The sequence below is a fragment of the Haliotis cracherodii genome, unplaced genomic scaffold, assembly GCF_022045235.1.
Source record: "Haliotis cracherodii isolate W230 unplaced genomic scaffold, xgHalCrac1.p SCAF_16, whole genome shotgun sequence".
NCBI classification, from domain to species: Eukaryota; Metazoa; Mollusca; class Gastropoda; order Lepetellida; family Haliotidae; genus Haliotis; species Haliotis cracherodii.
In genome coordinates this window covers 26,441,255-26,465,237 of record NW_027266271.1, presented here as the reverse complement: position 1 = coordinate 26,465,237, position 23,983 = coordinate 26,441,255, and the positions used below count along the sequence as shown (strand labels likewise).

At 37.9% G+C, this 23,983-nt stretch overlaps 1 protein-coding gene across 3 annotated transcripts; it reads left to right on the top strand.

The window, feature by feature from the left end:
- The first annotated feature begins 1,849 nt into the window (after positions 1-1,849).
- Positions 1,850-23,268, top strand: LOC139463513 (STE20-related kinase adapter protein alpha-like). Of its 3 annotated transcripts, XM_071244782.1 has the most exons (13): positions 1,850-1,918; positions 5,877-5,947; positions 9,640-9,720; positions 16,572-16,695; positions 17,050-17,168; positions 17,830-17,938; positions 18,446-18,569; positions 19,364-19,535; positions 21,141-21,245; positions 21,369-21,462; positions 22,016-22,130; positions 22,294-22,418; positions 23,187-23,268. In XM_071244782.1, the coding sequence occupies exons 2-13, from the start codon at positions 5,936-5,938 to the stop codon at positions 23,258-23,260; spliced, it is 1,254 nt and encodes a 417-aa protein (XP_071100883.1). In that variant the 5' UTR covers positions 1,850-1,918; positions 5,877-5,935; the 3' UTR covers positions 23,261-23,268. The 3 variants fall into 3 exon arrangements, with proteins under 3 accessions (XP_071100883.1, XP_071100885.1, XP_071100884.1); XM_071244784.1 differs by lacking the exon at positions 5,877-5,947 and having other exon boundaries at positions 1,851-1,918; XM_071244783.1 differs by lacking the exons at positions 5,877-5,947; positions 9,640-9,720 and adding an exon at positions 9,766-9,809 and having other exon boundaries at positions 1,878-1,918.
- The last annotated feature ends 715 nt before the right edge of the window (positions 23,269-23,983 follow it).

Here is a 23,983-nt window from a genome sequence, read left to right as displayed (position 1 = left end):
AATGCGTTTGTCTTTTCCAGTTGTCATGTTAGCTGGGATAGAAAACAGAAGAAAAAATATTTTACAGATGAATGTTTTCATTTTAGTGTGAGGAATGCAACTTAATCTGAAACATTTACTAGTCTGAACATGGAAGTATTAACTTGGTGACTGCTTCACGATATACATTTTGGTTTTTCTGAAAAGGAGAAGGTAAAAGACTTCTTTTTATACCCACAGCATATTTTCCAATATTTTCTAGAATAATAATTTAATCCTACCTTCAGGTTGACGAAAACATCCTTGCTAAAACTGATAAATTTTCAAGAATATTGACCTTAATTGCTATGATCGATCTTCCACACATTGTTTTTAAATATGCAATACCTTCCAGTTTACTTAACGTTTTATTATTAACATTTCAACAAATAGCACAGAATGTGTTAAAAAGTGTCTCATTTTTCACAACGCCCAAATACACTCCCCATTTCCCCCATTCCAGACTTTAATGATAATGAGCTATTTGATTAGGACATAAGTGACGCAGTGTGTATAAACACAAGTGCTCGAATTAATGATATCACTAAAACCCGGAAACTGCAGTTGGACGTTAGTTCCATACGTTCCCGATGGGAGTTATATTCAGTTGTATTGGTGGTAGGGTATTAATTACTACCCTTCATAAACTTTCATTGACGTCATCCTTTTGTTCTCCAGTAGGGTTAAATCTCATTAATACGGATGTTATAACTTCCCGGGGATTTTATCAATACAACTTCCGTTTATATTATAACATGTGAATGTTTCTCGCTCGAAACTGATTTTGCATTTGAACACAAAGTAATGAAATGTAAAATCAGATGACAAATGTTTTATTTATAATTATTCCCGAGGATCGAACACGCAACGTTAGTATCTGCAGCCAAGTGTAGCTACTGGGGCGCTGATAGACCACAACGCCCGTTTCTTAAGGTTCATTGAAAAAAAGTGTGCCGTTTTCGCTTAGTGACGTTTTGATGAGGTGCCGTTTTAGATATAGGCTAACCACCATGGGGTTTTATTTGATTTAAAACCCTCATCCTCGGGATAAAACCTCGATTACTGACGCCCTCGGTTTTATCACTTGGATTCGGGTATTAAATTTCAGAAAATAATTCACATTTTGGAGGACGGACAAGCATTTTATAATAAAAAAATAGCTTATAGGAGTGTTTTGCACTGAAGGGGGGGGGGGGGGGGGGGGGGTAGCAAAAATGTACCGTTAGATCTATATAACATTAAAAGAGGCCTGATATAACTTGACCTAACTTCAGTGTAATGGGGTATTAGATTTATTGATGTTCACATACTTTAATTCTACGATTTCATAGGCGTAAATAATGCATATTCATAACTGTAATTGTTTAGCGAATGCTTTGAAAAGACGGAGCCAAGTCAAAATAGTGTCGCAAAATATCGAATACTCCTAGAACTTATGTTTAATGTGAAGCGTCGAAGAAAACTTGAATGAATATATTTGAGTATTTTCATCTTAATATTTGGTCATTGCACTTGTGTAAACATTCTTTTTAAATATTAGTTGCATATACACAGTTTTCTTATTTATTTGCTATTCTAAAATTGTCATGATTTTATTTATACATTGATAGTTGTAAAACAAATACTCTGCTCCCCGACTTATTTCTTGTGTATGCACATCTTAAGGTTATTCTTATTAATTAACAAATTATCCTCATATTTCTGACAATATACATTTCGCATATATATCGCTGTTATTTGTCTATATATTTTAGGGTTTTTTACATGAAAGACAACGACAACTAGCACTACTGATTAAAGTAATACATTTCACAATGAGTACTCCATTATTGCTGTAAACAACGCAGAGAAGTAAATTTAATTAGTGGATTCAGTCACAACATTTATAGCTGTACAACAGGTAACAGGTGCATTTACAGAACTACAAGTACGGTAGTCAGCTGGTAATGTACATAAAGACTGTAAAGACGTTGGTTTATCAACACAATACCTTGACGTCAGCATAGTTGCAACGACCGAGCTAGGCAGTTCTGTATACTTTATGTCTGCACTGTTGATGTGATCCTCAGTTGTAGCCTTGTTTAGTTCAAATAGCATCAGTTGTAAGAGGTTAGAAGGATGCTGAAAAGAGAATAATTATAAAAAATACTCACATTGTAAGATTGTTGAGGACAGTCAATTTGTCAAGCATGCACCTTCGTAACTGTATACCCCAAATTAGCATATTTATGGTCCTTACGTCACACCTCTTTTCGAGCCCCTTAACAATACGTGACCACATGCATAAAGATGAAATAAAGGTAGATGCTTCAAAGCCCACTGAAGACATCACAGTGTTGCCACTTGCCGCTAAAGTTATGTTGCGAGTTAAGCTACATGAGGAAAGATATAGGAAAAGTAATGAAAACATACCTCAAAACTTACTATTTCACTAGGCTAATGCACATTTGATCAAACTTGATCTGATGATAGTTTTGCATCGGAAAAAAATCATATGTTTCTCAACTATGTATCGGCTGATGTTTGTGAACTTCCTGTCTGTAATGTCATGCGACTGACCATGTTGTAATGGACTTGACTGTAATGGAGGGGCTTGAAATCGCGTGACGTTAACAAAATGGCGCCTGGACGACTTGTCTCGCTTGGCGAGGTATTATCGCTATAAAATTAGACGCATAAGACATGGTCACTTGGCCATTCAAGTGTTAACAGACATAAAATTTCTCAAAGGTAAGACTTATATGCATGTATTGAGAAATACTTCTTAGGGGCTTGAAAACCCACAACACGAAGGTATATTTTGAAATCATATTTGCAAATTTGCTGAAACATAAAAAAATGGACAAAGAAACATCCATGATAACGGATAAGGAATGACAACATATAGTCAATAAAAGATATACAGTTGAACCATGTTGTGTTGAACTTGGATGTGTCAAATTCACGGTTGTCTCAAACTCACCTTCTGGTCCCTGGGAATTCCTTCTATTTTTATCATCATTTATGCTTTGATCTCATTCTGTTGAACTGGACGTGTCGAATTCCCCCGTGTCACAAACTCATTTGGGAGCTCCAAGTATCCAAATTAAGCATAAAATTCCACTGATGACCCAAATACTCTGAAGTAAAAAATAACGTCCACAAACCCACACTTGCCAAACTTCACACACAATTGACTGACCTCGTTGCGATTGCCCCAGTTGCATCAAAGGCAGGATACCTTCTGATAACATGCCAATATCCAATCACGTCCCGGTCTAGTACAAGCAGACACACACACACACACACACACACACACACACACACACACACACACACACACACACACACACACACACACACACACACACACATGCATGCACGCTATATAAGTGCAATAATCTTGGACGCGACGTTAAACCCAATTTCACCTCACCTCATGCAAGCTGATTACTGTATACACATCGGTTGCAGATTACTGTTCTCACATGGCCGCCAAGAGAGAAATGAGTAAAACAGGTTAAGGTTATGTTAGTGAATCTATTATTTGAGATATGACTTAAATAATGACACAAGTGCAAATGGGGACAGCGACATCGATGATACGGCTGAGTTGCCACCCCCTTCACTACCAGCAGCCTGGACACTGAACTTTACGTACGCCTTGAAATTTAGCATTGCATCCAGACCTGGTAATAATCTCTCATAACATGAGGGGCGGTCAGGTTGCCTACTGGTTAAAGCGTTCGCTCGTCACGCCGAAGACACAAACCTGTTCGATTCCCGACATGGGTACAATGTGTGAAGCCCATTTCTGGTGTCCCCCCGCCGTGATATTGCTGGAATATTGCTAAAAGCGGCGTAAAAGCATACTCACTCACTCATAATATGATGTTTGGTTTTCGAAAATTTACTTTGCTGGTTGTCTCTAACTCCGGATAACCCGTACTATTTTCCAGGTTCCCACGAGTTTGACACAAAGAGGTTGGTCTGTAATCACAGTTTGACTGAGTGTTATGTGATGTGATAGAAACAAGGAATGCCGGTCTCCATATTGGCCCATGTCTTTGATTCTCACTTTGTTGGTCACCACTGTCACTATACAGACGGGGGGGCACGGGGGGGCCCAGTCATCTAAGGCGACGCGTTTCGCTGTGCAGAGTTGCATCCCCTGGGTACGCCAGAAACCTATGATTGTGGGTTCAAATACCGGTTCGCTCGATTATGTTTCTAGGTTTGCTCGTGGGTTTCACCAGTTTCACCAGGCTTTCCTCCCAAATTGAGCTGACACGCCGTGACATAACGGCGTTAAACCCAACTCGCTCACTCACTTTTCCACATTATGCGTATCAAAACATGCATGTGTTTTATTATGCCCACACAATATCATCTTCTGCCTATAATTTGTTTTCTTAATTATTGAAAAACATCCTGTACCATATAGATGAACACAATATATGTTTAATATATATCATGTAGCCTTGTATACATACCTTCATATTTTTGTAAACAAATACTTAGACACAATTACCTGTGAAGATCTGCCTGGATTAGAATTGATCTTCAGCAACCCATGCTTGTTGTAAGAGGACACTAATGGGATCAGGTGACTTCACATAGATCAATGTTCATTATGTCAAACACTGGATTGTCTGATCCAGACTTGATTATATACAGACCACTGTCATACAGCTGAAATATTGCTGAGTGTGGTGTAAAACGCCAAACAAACTTGTATGTAATGATTGTATGATGTTTTGTACATCACCAAATCTGTTATGTAAAATGACTCTGATCTATAGTTTAACAATGCAAATATTCCTTACTTACTGCAGGAGAAATTGATTCAAGTTTTGTACATGAACACACTTACCATTAATGTTCAGCCAGTATTTTAAAATATGATTTAATGAATTTGAAAGGATGACAAACTTGATAAAATCAGAATTTTTATACATATTGCATGTGCATCATCTGGAAAAGGAATATTCGTAAATGACACTTTATGCATTTTATATGCTTTGAAATATGGATAATCTAAATTAGAGAAGAATTAGAGTGAGTCAGTGAGTATGGTTTTACACTGCTTTTAGCAATATTCCAGCAATATCACAGCGGGGAACACCAGAAATGGGCTTCAAACATTGTACCCATGTTGGGAATCAAACCCGTGTCTTAGGCGTGACAAGCGAATGCTTTTTTCACTAGGCTACCCAACAGCCCCTGAAGAATTAGAGATTTCATTTGATCAAACTGTCGTTGTAGGAAACCAAACTCACGCCCTATCACAGGTCATTGCTCCAATAATTTATTGATGAATGTCCCCTTACGAATGTGTAAAGCCTTAGCTTGCGAGCTTTCAGTGTTGTAAATTATCATCAGCCAGATCTGTGATGTAACTAACAATAGGTTGTCAATCATGCTTCTAACTTTTGTTAACAGTATGTTTATATTCCAGGTTTACAGCCTAACATTCACCATACTGTTATAAGATAATAAAAAAGACCCTGTAGGCCCTTATTCAGATCTGTTAAATGAATATTCTACATGGTGACATCTATGTTAGAAACTCTACAATCTTGCCAATGTTAACATTCATTGTTTGAAATACCATGATCTCAGGAAATGGTCTTTCTATCTTTCATATCAGAAATGCTTTTTATTCACATATGAAATTAAGTTTTGAAAACAAAAAAAAGATCATCAGTGTTGAAATTAAGGGGTCCGTGAGGTTTGCTGCTTTACTATTTGGATCTTGGGGCGCCCTGAGTCTTCAAACTTTTAACTTTGGGTTTATGACAAGGACCCTTTGACTTTTTTTTCCGTAATTTCGACCACTGATCTGTTGAGAAGTGATGTTTTGTTGATTGTTTTTTCAGCACATCTTAAATATTTTCAACAATAACAGTAACAAAGTGCTTCCAGCTGAGACTTGTCCATGTCTCTCTTGGTGAGTCGGAGGATGCTAAACCTGGTGCTTCCAATATATGTCCTGTCCTCATTCTTGTAATGTGAATAGCAGTCACCAAGATGGTATCATTTTTCAATCCTTGAATTTCTTGGGGTAATTTTAAGTTCATGTTGAAAACATGTTTAGATAGGTAGGTGTTTTTTGAAATTTTATTAGAAATGAAAATAATATTTCTGCTGTCAAGGGACATGTTTCACACAAGAAGCAAAAATATTGTTTACTGATACCATAAAAGCCCTTAGAAAATAACTTTTCGTCCTGGGCAAATTATGTAGGCCATAGGTCTACAATAATTAGAAATGTTAATAGACATTGCAGCATATACTCAGTAAAGCAACAATACTCAGTAGTGAGACAATATAGGATCAAGTAACAATGGTAACCCTTTGACTTGAATTTTACAAAAATATTTTAATTTTTTCTATATTTTACCTGACCGCTTATTGTTTCGAAGTCTCTTTTTAAAGGTTAAAAGGAAAAAAACAACCGCTTTTCCTACGGTTTTGGGACTAAAATATGTGAACCAAGTAAATATGAAAATAAAGCCTTAAATTATGTGAGCTTTTGAATATTTTAACATGTATAAGATCATCATGGATATTAAAAATACCCTGGGCAATGGAGTAGTAGTAGTAGTAGCAGTAGCAGTAGTAGTAGCAGTAGAAGTAGTAGGCGTATCAGCAACAACAACATTTTCACATTTCTTAGATATCAAGGGTGTGTAACTCTAAACAATATTCACATGTTTCAGAGACTGCATTTACATAGATCTACAAGTATAACCAAGTTTGCCTTCTCTTAGCATGCTTAATGTAATATACTGTAAAATCAAATATATATATATACATGTATATCAAAATTAAATGAAACAAAAGTATATATATAGTAGTAGTAGTAGTAGTAGTAGTAGCCATATAGTACATAGCAGCAGCAGCAGCTGTAGTGATACATGTATAGACCAGTACAGCTGCATGCAGTTGTTGGAGTGTTAGCAGCTGCCGTTGTAGTTTTGTAAGTTGGATAAGTAGATCTGTCATGATTATTGTGGTCCTTCTCTGTGTGTCGTGGTAACCACTCCTTCCATCTCACTCCTGTTCTGTGTGTCACAACTAACAGAGTCCAGACAACTCTCCATTCATGCATCGCTGTGAGCATGGTAAGGTCAGGTTCCACAGAGCCATCTTCTACTAAAACTTATCTGTAACAAATACTAGGAGTGACGATCATCTTAGCTCTACATGGAAGGACACCTTCTGGAGGCAGGGGAGTTAACCGACTAGGAAAGTCCAGCTTTCACCCTTGTGGAACTCGGCTGGAATTCCGGAGTTACATTTTGGCTGGACCAACGAGCCTATGCATAGTCCAATCAAAATCGTGCAATGAACTAGACATCCGGTTCGTAAACAACATGGAATTCAACATGTAGATTTTGATCGACTGTAAGATATGCAGAGCATGAGTGCCATCAAATGGGCATTTACAGATATTTTGCAAATCTTTTCATGTTTTTAATCCAGGTGCTCAAATGATTTGAAAGCAAGGTAAGGTTGTTTTATTACGATATAGAGCTTGATTATTGATCAGATCATCTTTACTGGGCACCGCCATTTTGTTTTGCAATTGCAAGTGATATGAGAGTTGGAATCAGATTGTCAATAGGAGGGACATTGAAGGGACATAGCTCGTAATACCCACTGGTAGCACTATGATCGAGCCACGAAATTCCAGCCTAGTTCAGCAAGGATGGAAACTAGACTTTTGTAATCAGTTAACTCCCTTGCCTCAGGAAGATGAGATTGCTTTGTTGACTGAGGCCTTCAGTTACTTTCTGTGCCTGAAACCAGGTTGCTCCTGGTTGAAAATGTACAAGTGACATCATTGACTATTTGGGATCACTAACCTTTTCTGAAATATTGGGAAAATAATCTTTGTTGAAAAATAATTGGAAAAATTCACTGTCTCACATGATATTAATATTTTGTATATTTCAATTGATGCATGGTGAGGCTGTGCAGCTTGTGTGTCATTGTTCTATGTGCAAAATCAGATTTTCTGAAAATCAAATGATTGGTCCTGAAGGATAAAATGAAAACAATTAGTAAAAATTAAGATCTGATAATGCACCTGTTTTCAATGGATCTAAGGTTCCAGTTGTGAAATATGTATCCCTCTGATATATTTTGTGAGTGAATGGAGTGACATCTGTGTGTTAAGATGTTTGCAATTGTGTTAAGTTTTGTTTATAAACATGCGCCTGTTAATGAAAACAATTCATAAAGCAAATATAATTTGTTAGATTTCAAATACTTTCTAACGCTTATACAGCTTTCTGATTGGATGAGAGCTTGCTAAAATTAACCCGGGATCATGGTCAGTGTTCTGCTAATACAGCTTGTCCCCCGTTGTCATGGCGAAATCTGCTATTGCGTAACACGGAACAAGACCAAGCCATGTAAAGAGGACGTGGTGGTGGTGTAGCCATGTGGTTAAGGCATTTCCTAACCATACCCAAAGCCCAGGTTCGATTCCTCACATGGATACAGTGTGTGAAGACACACTGGTGGCCCCACTGAGATACTGCTAGAATATTGCTAAAAGCAGTGGAAATCCGTACTCACCAACTATAAATTTGTAAATGGTCATTGTAAGTACTTGAAGGCTTCTGGTATAGAATTAACCTGAGCTTGTCGTAAGAGGCTAGGTCTATGCATGTTCATCGAATTCTGATTGCGTTGGATGCTGTTCAGTATCACTGGACTGGGTGGTCCAGACTCAGTTATTTACAGACTGCCATAATATATCGGTTAGTGGTGATGTTGTTTTTTGGGCGTGGATAGACTGATTTAACTGTGTCGCATATTCCAATATGTGTTGATGTTTGACAGTGTGTCAATCACTCTAATATTCCCACGATATTACACCTAAATGTATGTAGATGTCATGGTGCTCCAAATTGACAGTGTGTATGAAATAGCCACTACAACAAAATAGCACAGTCTCTCTTATATTCTGTCGGTTTACGTTTGTTTTCGAGTTACAGAAATCAGACATAAGCTGCTCTGAATGCCTCGCTCCCTTGTACAGGGCTATTTGCTCTGTTGTTTGTGATGAGGAGTCCTGATGACTGTCTGTTATTTGAGGTTCTACAGCAGTTGTCATGGTTACATGAGACTAGGAGAATCACAGATAGGGCTTCAGGAGTGAAATGATGGCACTCGTGGACCAGTTGTCTAAGGCACTGCACTTGCAGAGTTGCAGCCCTTAGGCTTACCAGAATCTTTTAATCATAAGTTCAAAAGCCACTGAATATTCTCCTTAGTTTGTTCACACCATACCCATGCTCGTGGGTTTCACCACGAGCACTGTAAATGTCTAAGCCCTGCATGACTTCAGGCTTTCCTGTCACACTACTCTCGCATGCCATGATACAACAGAATCCCAGCTGACCCACTCATCCAATCAAATGTATATCTTTTACATCTCACGCATGTTCTGAGAAATATTGATTCCATTCATTCCATTCATAGTTTTTATGTTAGAAATTTTTATACAACTTTACAAGCACTGATGCGTATTTAATAGTTGTGATTGGCTGGAGAATTTTGATAACTGAGATAGCATTTTATGTTATGTATGGTTGTTTTGACTGTGTTTTGCTTTTCTATCTTCAGCACTGTGCTTGCACGAAGGCACGCGTTAGCGACTCTCCCTCTGCCAACAAACCCTTCGATAGGAGCATCTACACGCCCCTGGTAACTTGTGTTTCAATATCTCAAACATTGTAAATCTGTTTTCAGGAGTCACCTAGATTTGTTCAATGGCCCAGGAACAAAGCAGTTTTGTAAGGATACAAAGAATTTGGTTTGATTTTTTATTTGTTTTCATCATTCCTTACGCTATCTGTGTATGTTCTGGTATGGTATATATATAGGATCTCTGCTCAGGGTTTCAGATTGGTTCATTTTCTAGAACACTGACTGATTGGTATCCAACTTGCCCTTAAGAATGTTCTGAAATTTGATGAAATCATAAAATGTCCTATTGCCTCTAGCAAGGTCACTGTCAGCTAGAATGGCTTTCACCACTTATTAATTATATATTCAATGCTGATTGGCTGTTTAAAAAGTTCACCTGACGTGACACATCTTCATACACTGAGGTATCGCAATGGAGTCAAAGCTCTGATTTTAAAGTGATTGATAACATGTGAGTAAATACTCAACTCCTCAAAAAATTATCCAAAGTCTGATTTAGCATAATTTCATTCAAACAATGAGATATGTAAGGTGACCATATTCGTGATATTGGCAGCCATGTTGGAAACACCATTATCTTCATGCTCTTGTTTCAACTGTAATACAGAAACTATGAGGCTGTACAGCATGTAGGGATAGAGCTGATTAATAATACAGCTTTTGTTGCATCTTAAACACCACGCAAACTGTCATCCCTGAGTCCATCTTTTGTGTGCCATACCAGACAAATACTTGCATTCAGCTTTTTGGTGCCAGTTAGCTAGATTTTTACAATTTGTTTTTAAAGCAAATCTTTATTGAATCTGGTTGAATTGGATTTGGATGAGGTCATGATCATGGGACTGTTATGGTGGTATTTTTGTCCGCATGGACATGGGGTTAGAAATAAAGGCCATATGAGGTTATGCCATTAAAGTCATCTATCATCACTGTAGCCTTTCTTATTTAGAACTCTTTCCCCAGATCAATTTTTATTTGAAACAATTTTTTGTAGGTATTCCTGACCACTTCAGTTTGGTTCTTCAATACGTAAATGGATAAGATTATTGTATGAAAACTCAGAGTCATGTGTATTGGTTAATGGTTTTGCAAGTTCATTCTTCAAGTTAAGTCGAGGCTGTCGCCAAGGCGACCCTATTTCCCCGTATATTTTTATCATATGTACTGAGATATTAACCAGATTGATTAAGAATAACAAATCTATCAAAGGATTAAAGATTAGTTCTATTGATCACTTATTAGATCAGTTTGCAGACGATACAACTTTAATATTAGATGGTACAGAAAGATGTTTACAAGCTGTTTTTAATACATTGACTCTCTTTGAACGTTTTTTGGGCTTACGGGTAAATATAGACAAAACTAAGTTCATATGGATTGGTTAAAAAAAACGTAGTCAGTTAAAACTACTTCCCAAAATGAAAATGGATTGGACCGATAACTTTAAGTTATTGGGCATTTGATACTGATCTTGAAAATATGGTAGACATTAATTATAACGATAAATTCAAAGAAATAAAAAATTCAATTCAATTATGGAAAAGTAGAATACTTACACCCTTTGGACGAAATACAATATTGAAATCATTATTGTTACCAAAACTTAATCATTTGTTTTCTACTGTTCCTGCTCCATCCGAAGATATTATAAATAAATTTCAAGCAAAGTGCTTCAGATTTATTTGGAATGAAAAACTGGATAAAATTAAAAGGGATAGGGTAATGAACAATATTCCTAACGGTGGTTTTAAAGTACCCCTAGTAAAAGATATTATTGCATCTCAAAATATTTCTTGGCTTCTTCACATACATCTATCAAATACTACCCTTAAATCGTTAATATTTGAGGCTAATATTATCCCATCTGATATTTTTCAAATGGATGCAAAATACATAAGAGACCACTCGGTCAAAACTATCAGAAATCCTTTTTGGCGACATGTAGTGTCGTCTTGGGACCGATATATAGAAAAACATAAGAAAACACGAAAGGATGCTTATTCCCAATATATATGGTACAATGACAATGTGCAGATTGATGGGAAATATATATTTATTAACAAGTGGGATGATGTGGGAGTAAAATATATCAATGATTTGGTAGATCATCAGGGCAGACTTCTTTCATACTTAGAATTTGAGAATAGGTACAATGTTTCGTGTAATCATTTAACCTTTTACGGAGTAAGAAATGCTATAAATGTTTATTTAAAATCTTTAGAAACTTATGATGTTACACCATTGGTAGCCCCAATTTTACCATTTAACATTCATGTACTTATGAAGAGTCCAAAGGGTTCAAAATACTACCGGTACTATGAAGTGCTATTGAGTTCAACATTTCAGAGGACATCAGCCTATCAGCAATGGGAAAATGAAATAAAATATTATACAGATTATGAATGGAAAAATATAAATGAAATACCCTTCCGATGTACTGATAGTGTGCAATTGCTTTGGCTTCAGTACAGAATCATTAATCAAATACTTCCAGTTGGTAAATACCTATTTAAAGTGGGATATAAAGATTCTCCCTTGTGTACAAGTTGTGATAAAGTTATTGCTGACATGTCTCATGTACTATGGAATTGTGAAAACGCTAACTCTCTCTGGGCCGAATTTGAAAGATGGATAAGTAATAAGGCGGAAATTCATATCAATTTCACCAAAGAAAACGTTTTACTGGGCTTTCTATTTAAAGGAAATGATCCATTAAATGCCATATGCCTTGTCATTAAGGATACTATATTCAAATTTTATCTTCAAAAGAAAAAATTGTCTTTCGAGTTGATCCAGAGAGAGTTGGCAAATTTACTACTTTATAACTAAAGCGATAGCTTACTCTAACTGTAACTACAAGAAGTTAGTGAAGTTTTGGTCCAGCTGCCACAAACTATTTTTGTAACCATATCAACTCAAATACTGAATTATCCAAGTTCATATGCCCCCATGATGTATGATTCTGTTGTTGTTTTAAGAATCACTGTATGAACATTAATATGTTTGAAATGCTGTACGACAAAAAAAGTGGAATAATAAAAAAAAATGTAAAAAAAAAAAATCCTGACCACTTCAGCTAATGACTGTAGTCCCCAAATATTGTTATACTCTTCATGCTCGTGTGAAGTGAGACTTGTCTTTCCAAACATTGGAGTCCAACATACCTAAGAAGTGAAATGTTGAAAACTTAAATCTGGAAGTAATATATTTCTTAAATTCTGAACAAATGCAAATTTATAAATTTACCAATAATGTTTCTCCTCACAATAAACAAAATAAGTTTATTTTAGATTACTTTTTTCTAGACCTGCTCAGAGGCAGATATTTGGCCTCTGGTTTGAAGGAAATGTCAGTAAAAATTCCCAGATTGGAATAATTATTTTGCCAAGTTATGTTATTATGGTAATAACTAATGCTATTGCTATTCAGAGGTGACTTGCCTTTGACTAATAACAGGACCAATAAACAAGAAGAAGCTCTGATGTTTAGTTTTACACTTTTTGCTTTGAAAGAAATGTTATAATACCCCTGAACATGCTGAATGTACAAAAATAAGGACTTTTTAGAAAGTCCCAAATTTTGAACACTATTGCCTTTTTTCCCCAAATTTTCTGCCAAGGGCACTTTGTTTGGAATCCTAGGTACATCCCTGAGCTTAGCTGACACACATGGCACCATATTCAAATGACTATTGGAAGAACAAACAAAAAATGTCTTTTCCATTTTTGCCCCTGACCTTAGGAGATTTTTCAGCCAGATATCCTGAAAGTGAAACTAATCTGGCTTAACTATACTAATTGTTTGATTGTAGTGTCATAAACATAATAAGTCATGATAATACGTAATACAGTATACCTCATGTGTTTAGAGGTCAGATTGAAAGGAATGTCCTCATGGTTATATTGCACAGTAGATGAACTATACAGTCTGTGATGTAGTTTCAGGAGCACATCAACCATCCCAGGTCATCATGCTTATCCAGGGCTTGAAATTACTGGTCCCACTGTGCCCCTGGCACATGTAAAATAGGAAATAGCTGTCAGTTTAAATTTTATATACAGTGCCTTTGGCACAGTCATTTTCATTACTTATTATCATTATTTCATGTTTTCACAAATTTAACTGTGAAATAAAAGAGTTTTCCCCTTTAGTTAAATCTTCTGTTGTTGTTAAACAACTTCATTTTGTTAAATCAATTGACATTATTCATTGATTTCTGTTGATTGTATCTTACAGATGTTTGACAAGATGTTCAAGATTCGCATGAAATACATTTGAATGTTATCACACTTTCGTATTTTGAGGAAATATCGCGAATGTTACGTAGGTCTTACATTTCAAACAGAATTGCTTATTTGTGTTGACTTTTGTGAAAAACCTAGCAGACGATTGTTAGTTATTATTATTAATCATTTTTTATTATTGGTAAATAGGCAAGGCACACCTACATTCAAAATGGCACCCTGGAAATACAGGTCTAGTGCCCTTGTTAGACTGCTTTATAAGTTGGGGCCAGGGTCATAAACTTCCCAGGCAAACTGATTAGGTTAGACATCAGAGGAACTACTAACCTTATAAAGTGTTTTCTACATACAATGCAAAATTAAAAATAGAAGTCAAAAATAAAAGCTCTTTAAATGTGTGAAAGTCAAGGGATCCTTGACAAACCCCTCATGGTAATAGTTCAGTATTAAGGTGGGTAGCTGTGGGTTCATATGACAGCAAACATTAGGGACCCCAGGACACCTCCCCCCCCCCCCCCCCCCCCCCTCTTTATTTTCAATATATTAGCTCATCTGGTCAGAGACCAATGTAGCTTATTTATGTCACAGTGTCCGGCTATCCGCCATCCTTTAAATTGTTTGGTATTCTCACTACAACTGAAATATGTCAATATGAAACAGGTCAAAGCTTCCATGACCAAGATGAATTTGTGTGAGATTGGTTTCCTGATATTTGATTTGATTCTTGAAGTTAGACGAACATAAGATGTATCTGCAGCTCACATGTTAACACAAACGCAACTTGATAGTCAGCCAAACACAGCATCTTATATATGTCAACATTTACACAAATATAACTGGCGAGACAAGTACTGGTTTTCTACATGATATACCCCAGTTGAGCATTAGTCAGAAAGGATTGTCGGTTCATCATTCGTAAAACATAGATCTCATTGAAATCAGATCTTAGTTCTCACAATTGCAAAACAAAGATCTGAGGACATCCTATTACGGGTCACGTCAGAACAAACTTTCATCCGACCAATCAAAGCATCGCTAACCAGATCATGAAAGAGACAGTCAAAATGTGTTTTCTAATCATGCAAGCTCAAAAATGTTAACACGGGGTATTCCGAACGACAGTTACAGCCTGTACGACTGATTCCGTCAAAATTATCGTCTCTCTCGCGTTTGCGTTGGATAAACATTTGAACAGAGTAGGCATTGCACAGTACGTGGGAAGCATTGCCATACAATCGCAACGATATATAAGACATTCCAGAATGTTCCTTTGTTCAGCTTTCAAAATTTTAATCGAGAACTGTGTCTTCATATTTTTCAAGCTTAGTCTGAAATGGAAGTCGCCAGGTTGAAATGAGTGCCAGAAAGCTTGAGAAAGCTGCTTTCTATTCGTCTCATTTTGACTTCTTGTTAGTCGTTTTAGTGGGAGGTCAAGGTGCTCAATAGGTCGTTCTGACGTGACCCTTAATGGGATGTCCTCAGATCTTTGTTTAGCAGCAGCGAGATCTTAGATTTGATTTTAGTGAGATTGGTAAAACATCTTCAGAAATCACGGTGCATGTACATACGTCTTCTCTTTTGTCATTTACTATTTGTGGGAACATCTCAACCATTTGTCTTCTCCTGCCCCAAATGGCTAGACACCTTCTTGAGCAGGGTTCCACAAAACACGTGAAGCGCTGAGGCGTTCGTAACTCCTTTACTTGACATAGATTTACGACAATCGTGGCACTGAGATCACTTTGTGGACCATGGTCCAGTAGAATACTCACTCTCTTTCAAACACTTAGACTTCCCCTGAGAGATACAAAGAAACACAGTTTCACTTGTTCGTTTTCTAATTTGAAATGTCTATATTTGTGGTGGAAAAAATAACTTGATATTCTATTCCGCTATCGCAATATCTGTACCATGATATGGAGATACAGTGGTGTAAGATGCCACACCTTGCTACTAAGAGTTTTATCCCTTAGTCATGACAGGATCCGCTGATCATCTGGATTATGATCCTTGGTTTGTCAACACACGTGTACATGGGTCAATGTCAAGGACCTGTGTCTTGTTGGGTTTTTCTCCCACATCAACCTGACACCCTGTGATTTAACAAAAGTACTGTTCTAAGTGGGGTTAAACCCAAGTCACTCACTCACTCTATCATGATACAGGTGTTGAGGTAAGTATGGAAAGTTTTGCATCAGGATGTAAGTGTGTCATCTCCAGGGTCATGATGTATTCATTCAGCAATAGTCCCTGTGTAAGAGTGTAACATATTTGCTATTAATGTTATAGAGATGCTTGTTTAGACTGACTGCACTATTCTTTGTATACATGTCAATGAAGATTTAATGCTAAAAATAAGTGAATTCAGGTTGATGATTGCTTATCACCATTCCCCAGTGGTGTAGATCATTGCTGAAGTGTTCAGTCTCTAGTCACAACTACTCACAGGCTGTGTGATCTAGCTGGAATATTTTGCTGACTGCAGTGTTAACAACATTCACTCCTTCATTAGTGCATTTTGTGTGTTCTTATTTTTTTACCAGTCCCTACAGTAAACCCTTGTCCAGTTGATGTCACTTGAATATGATGTTTGCCTGTTTCCAGGGTGATGATCGAGGTGATGTGACTGCCCGGTCGGAGGCATCCTCATCCGATAGTTTCAGTTCCACGACCGCCATGTTGGAGTTTGAGTCGGATGCCTCTTCCTATGAGCTGTACTCAGTCATAGGTAATGTTCAACCTCTTATTTAGTAGGGCGCACGGGTCGCCCTGTTGTCTGAGCCCCTGCCATTGTTATGTGCAGAGTTACCTCCCTTTGGTGTGCCAGGATCCTTTCATTGTGGGTTCAAATCCCAGATTGATAATGTGTCAAGGGTTGCAAACACCATACCCATGTTTGTGGATTTCGCTACTGCATCTAAGACCTGCATCACTTCAGGCTTTCCTTCCACATACAGTTGACATGCCATGATATAATTGAAATATTGTTCAAAGATGAGGTTAACCACTCCTTGACACTTATTCAACTAGTGTTGGTCAGTCAATATCAGATGTGTTAGTTACTGACATTGCTGGGTTGTAGGCAAAGGGCATCAGGACTCGGCCACCATTTCACTGGCGAAGCACCTGACATCTGGAGCGACTATTGCTATCAAACGTACTGACCTGGAGGCCAATGACCTGGACCTGAATCTACTCCAGGTGAGAACACAGGTCCAGAACACAAGATCCTCCTGGAACAGAGTTCCTGTTCAGAATGTAGGGAATCTTGTTTCCTTAATTGGTAATCATTTTGTCAAATTCCATATCAAACAGGCCCCTTCTACTTCAAGATAACATGAGTACCTTTCACCTTCAAGATAATGCCAGTCCCTCTTACTACATGATAACAGGCCCCTTTTGCTTCTGGGTTATGTGAGTTCCTTTCGCAAATAGTTAGCTTTAAGATAAAGGGGGGGGGGGGGCTCTCTAACTTCAAAATAATGGACCCTTTTTTTCAAGATAGTATGAATCCTTTTAACCGCAAGATGGAGACAGGCCATATAACTCCATGGAGTGCCAAGCACAATGAGCTTTAATCTCATCTATCTGACTGTAATATGTCTTGGGTGTTGTGATATTCTTCTTTGCAAAAGGAATTAGAGATGAGCTAAGACAGATTATCTTGTCAGAGCCTTTGAGAATGAAGTATGAAACTCTGAAAGGTTGAGTAGATTTTTTTGCTCATGTGCTTTGAATCAAGACTCAAGGATTCTCTAGACTCCAACTGCACATGTGTCGGCTAGATTGAGAGTTGTACAGATGAAACGTGTGTGTTTCTGAGCCTACATTGCTTCATGTTTGTCTGTCCTGCTGCCCACAGCGGGAGATCGTTCTGTGCAAGCAGCTGCAGCATGAGAAGATACTACCGCACTACAAGAACTTCATCCACGGGCAGGAGCTGTGGTCAATCATGCCTCTCATGGCCTTCGGTGAGATTTCGTCCATCATGCTCCTAGAATTAATGTATGTTCATTCACATCAGACGTGCAGCTTTTATCCAATCACAAATTATCGAGTTGTGAAAAAAGGATTCGTTTTGGACTGTTTAAAATTCAAACATTTTTTATTGCAATTTGGGATTTTTTACCAACTTGTCAGCCTGGCCTGGTCCCCATTCTGCAAAGTTATCTTATTGCTACATCTGTCTGAAGTCATTGTTAACTTATGGAAGGCACGATTATCTTAGTACTGCATCTGTCGTAAGTCATTCTTAATGTATGGGAGGCAGGACTGCTACATCTGCCGTAAGTCATTCTTAACGTATGGGACGCATGATTGCTACATCTGTTGTAAGTCATTGTTAACGTATGGAACGTACGATCATACTTAACACTGAGATCTAAGAACGGTGCCTAATATAATGCCTAGAAGTCCCTAAGTAACTAGAATAAATCCATGACAGTTTCTGAGAGGATTTATGTTTGTATATGGTACAGGTTCTAGTCGTGATCTGATCCATGCGTTCTTCACCATTGGGCTTCCCGAACAAGCCATAGCCTACGTGCTAAGAGACACACTTTTAGCACTGGAGTATCTACACAATCGAGGAATTATTCACAGGTGAGTGTATACCGCAATCATAGAATCAGTAAACAGAGTAAACTAATACAGACCATGCCCTCATTCCACATGGTGATCTTAGTGCTAAAACAGTTGTCGGACAGGGCCCAGAATCTGGAGTGTTTGTGGGGACAATGATTTGTGGGTATGCACACTGGTATGTTATTTGAGGAAACAAAAGCAATCGATGACCAATTGGTTAAATTGGGGGAGTGACGAGTAACTGGTCTTGGTTTACATGTCTCCGGTGCACCTGCACAGACAGGGGTGTGTTTGCACAAGATGTTTTTCTCTCTCCGGGAACACAGCACAGGAACTTTCCACTACCTGTTAGGAAAAGAGAGAGATAAGTATACGTTTGAGTCAGGATAAGTATCTATCATATTTTTACTCTAAAAAATACATGACTTTGGAGAATATTTTTCTGTATCAAAAATATGAATAACATTTAAAAAAAAGGCAAAACATTTACAGTTATTTTACTATATTCAGCAACACAATCCCAGCTGCAACGCAACAGGTCCAGAAACCTTGTCTGTTTTGATTTTATCAGAACTTGTGACAAGTTGTCTCTGACTAATCTAACAACAATTCAGAACATAATATTGGAAAGTTGTCAGTCACATATTTTATTGTCAATTCTTTGAAAACAGAAACCACTGGTATATTAATTGGAATAACACGTTATGGTGTGAAGTTTATAGTGTGAAGCATTAATTAATCTTCATTGTCTTCATGACAAGAGGCTGAGGTTCCATAAGTGTCTTGACTAGACAGTGACATGTTTGTTACAGGGGTATCAAAGCTAGTCACATTCTGATCTCGGCGGCGGGGAAGGTGTGTTTGTCGGGGCTGCAGACGGCCATCTTCATGATGCAGGATGGCAAGAGACTGCGAGTTGTCCATGACTACCCAGACAATGCCATAGAACACCTGCAGTGGTTCAGTCCAGAAATACTAGAACAGGTCTGTTCCCTTGTAACTTTCGAAATACGAGTATATGTCTGTACATGATGTTCCCTTGTAACATTGAAATACTAGAACAGGTCTGTACACAGCATTCCCTTGTAACTTTTGAAATACTAGGACATGACTGTACATGATGTTCCCTTGTAATATTGAAATACTAGAACATGTCTGTACATGATGTTCCTTTGTAACATTGAAATACTAAAGCATATCTGTACATGATGTTCCCTTGTAAAATTGAAATACTAGAACATATCTGTACATGATGTTCCCTTGTAACATTGAAATACTAGAACATGTCTGTACATGATGTTCCCTTGTAACATTGAAATACTAGAACATATCTGTACATGATGTTCCCTTGTAACATTGAAATACTAGAACATGTCTGTACATGATGTTCCCTTGTAACATTGAAATACTAGAACATGTCTGTACATTATGTTCCCTTGTAACATTGAAATACTAGAACATATCTGTACATGATGTTCCCTTGTAAAATTGAAATACTAGAACAGGTCTGTACATGATGTTCCCTTGTAACATTGAAATACTAGAACAGGTCTGTACATTATGTTCCCTTGTAACATTGAAATACTAGAACATATCTGTACATGATGTTCCCTTGTAACATTGAAATACTAGAACAGGTCTGTACATTATGTTCCCTTGTAAAATTGAAATACTAGAACATATCTGTACATGTTGTTCCCTTGTAACATTGAAATACTAGAACAGGTCTGTACATTATGTTCATTTGTAACTTTTGAAATACTAGAACAGGTCTGTACATGATGTTCCCTTGTAACATTGAAATACTAGAACAGGTCTGTACATTATGTTCCCTTGTAACATTGAAATACTAGAACAGGTCTGTACATTATGTTCATTTGTAACTTTTGAAATACTAGAACAGGTCTGTACACAGTGTTCCCTTGTAACATTTAAAATATTAGAATATATCTGTATGTGATATTTTAAGCAAGGAAGTTAGTACTTGAGAACTACCGTATTCAACGTAATAAGCGCCTAGGGCGCTCTCAAAATTAGAATATTAAAATATTATTTTGGTGAGAAAAAAAACAGAGTTGAAAGATAAATTTCGTGTTCATGTACGACAGATATATTTTTCCAGAATTTAATTGCCCATAATTAAGGTTGCATATAACACACGAGTGCATAGCATACGCTAATAAATAAGTCTTGTGAACATTGATCAATCGGAAGGGGTGCTATTTGGGATTGTTCACTAGCCAATATATTCACAAATATTGCCGTGGGCGCTTATTAGAGCGGGGCGCTGATTAGGTCGAATACGGTAACTGTAATTTAGGTTGGTTGCTGACACTTACTCTGAGTTCACTCTGGACTTGGGGCAGTCTGGTAGCCTAGTGGTTAAAGCTTTCGCTCTTCACCCCGAAAACCCGGGCTGGATTCCCATCATGGATACCACATGTGAAGCCCATTTTGGTGTCCTCCGCTGTGATATTGCTGGAATATTGCTTAAAGTGGCGTAAAATCAAACTCATTCACTCACTCACTCACTCTGAACTCTGAACTCACTCTGAGTTAAATATATATGTTTCCTGTTTTATGTTGCAGAATTTATCAGGCTATGACACTAAGTCTGACATCTACAGTCTTGGTGTTACAGCATGTGAACTAGCCAATGGACAGGCTCCCTTCACAGACATGCCCGTCACACAGGTAGGTAGCCGTAGGATTTACTGTCAAGTCTCAAGTTGAGATGAACTGAAGATGGATTTTCTATGTCACATGGTGTAGTGGTTGAAAGTAAATAAGACATGAAGTATTTTGGTCTGATTTCAGATGCTTCTTGAAAAACTGAATGGAACCAAGCCAATGTTAGCAGATTCAACAACTGTAGGGAATTTTGTAACAGAGGATGCCATTTCAGAGTCTGGTGAGATGTAGTTGATCCCAAACAAATTGTTATATTCAAATGTTCCATGCTGCATTGTTCTTGTACTGACATTGCTTTGATTGTCTTTTTCTGTTTTTTCTTGATAAACAAACAGCGGCGCAAACTCTGCACTTAAAATATATCCATACATGTTATTACTAGTCGACACCTGTGAAGATGCGGGGTAGAATAGGCCCTCAGCAACATATGTTTGCCGTAAAAGGCGACTATGCTTGTTGTGTAAGAGGGGACATACGGGATCAGGTGGTCAGGCTTGGTTGATGCATGTCATTGTACCACAATTGCATGGATTTATGCTCATGATGTCAGTCACTGGACTGTCTGGTCCAGCCTTGATTATTTACAGACCGACGTCATACAGCTGGAATCTTGCTGAGTGTGGCGTTAAACAACAAACAAACAAATAAGTCTATGACAAAAGTTGCATTATTCCCACAACTTCTGTAGTGTTAACCAAAAATAAAGCATGCTGAATTAAGCATTCCTTTGCTCATGATGAAAAATTGCGTACAATATTTTCCCCTTTTTTCAGATGGTGCCCGAGCTGATGATGCCAATAGACCTGAAAAAGTGTTTTTTGAAAGAACGTTCTCACAGCATTTTCACAACTTTGTATCACTATGTTTAGAAAGAGATGTTGAACAAAGGTAAGAGACAGGTTTACAAGTATATTGATATCTCTAATGTATTTTCTGTGTTCTCATCACCTGACTGTTGTGGTAAGAACATATTTGAATCCACAAGGAGGAAATATATTGGATTGTTCCGCATTCAAAAAATAAAAACTTACGTCAGTTTGGTTTTTTTCAGGCCAAGTGCTGCATTTTTACTTAATCACCCACTGTTTAAGAATTTGCGACGGAAAACATCTGAGGCCTTACCAGCATTGCTGCATCCAGTCACACCCTTGACGGACATCAGTAAACTACCCAAAGGTCAGTCACACCCTTGACAGACATCAGTAAACTACCAAAGGTCAGTCACACCCTTGACAGACATCAGTAAACTACCCAAAGGTCAGTCACACCCTTGACAGACATCAGTAAACTACCCAAACGTCAGTCACACCCTTGACAGACATCAGTAAACTACCAAAGGTCAGTCACACCCTTGACAGACATCAGTAAACTACCAAAGGTCAGTCACACCCTTGACGGACATCAGTAACCTACCAAAGGTCAGTCACACCCTTGACAGACATCAGTAAACTACCAAAGGTCAGTCACACCCTTGACAGACATCAATAAACTACCAAAGGTCAGTCACACCCTTGACAGACATCAGTAACCTACCAAAGGTCAGTCACACCCTTGACAGACATCAGTAACCTACCAAAGGTCAGTCACACCCTTGACAGACATCAGTAACCTACCAAAGGTCAGTCACACCCTTGACAGACATCAGTAACCTACCAAATGTCAGTCACACCCTTGACAGACATGAGTAACCTACCAAAGGTCAGTCACACCCTTGACAGACATCAGTAAACTTTCATCTTTCTTGATGAAATAAAATAGTCACAAGTAGCCTTTACTTGTAATCAGAGGCAGCTATATGGATCCAGGGGTCAGACTCAGTGACTTAGTTGATGGCATGACATTGTGCTTTGTGGTCAGGTCTACGTAGCTGACAGGTATGACTTGAATAGTGCTGATGGCAGCATTTAACTATAGACACGTGATTGTGTTGATGTTTACTTTCAGACAACTCGGCCATGTCTGATCTGACACAGCAGCTGGAGGAGGTGTCCATGGAGGAGGACTGGTCATTTGACTGACTGCAGTAGTCTCATCGTCTTTGTTGACAAGAATTGAATTGTTAAGGATAAATGTGTGTCCGAGATCATTTTTGATGAGAACAATATATTTGACTGAAGTTGTTGTCAAAGGAAACTACAGATTTGCCTGAGAACCTTGTCAAAGATATATGTTTGTTTGTCTCAGATCCTTGTCAAAGATAAAAGGTTTGCCTGAGATTCATGGCAAAGATAAATGGTAGTTTACCTCAAATCCTTGTCAAAGATAAATGGTGGTTTGTCTGAGATCCTTGTCAAAGATAAATGGGGCTTTGCCTGATATTCTTGTCAAAGGTAGATGGTGGATTGCCTGAGATCCTTGTCAGTGAAAACTGCAGATTTGCCCGAGATCCTTTCAAAAATATTGGTTTGTGGTGTTTTGGCTGATATCGTTTTCATTAAGACTGCTGATTTATTAAGATCCTTGTCAAAGATTACTGATTGTTTAGTTGATATTCTTGTTGACAAGAGCTGGAGGTTTGGCTGGTATCCTTGTCCTGCAGCTTGAGTGAAACTCATGCAGACCTTTGTGGATAATGTTTCACTGAAATTATGGATGTTTGGTTCACATCTTTGACAATGGTATGTATAAGGGCTGGGACAAGTCCAAATTTACTACCCGGGTACCCACCCCCCTATTACCCGACCCTACCCGGGTACCCACTGTAGGTCTCAGGAGATGTCTCAAAATGTCCGATTGGGAAC

Excerpts from the sequence above, each read along its gene's own strand:
- LOC139463513 (XM_071244782.1), top strand. Across the intron at positions 16,696-17,049 it reads TGAGCTGTACTCAGTCATAG|GCAAAGGGCATCAGGACTCG; the intron begins GTAATGTTCAAC and ends GCTGGGTTGTAG. Across the intron at positions 22,131-22,293 it reads GAAAGAGATGTTGAACAAAG|GCCAAGTGCTGCATTTTTAC; the intron begins GTAAGAGACAGG and ends GGTTTTTTTCAG.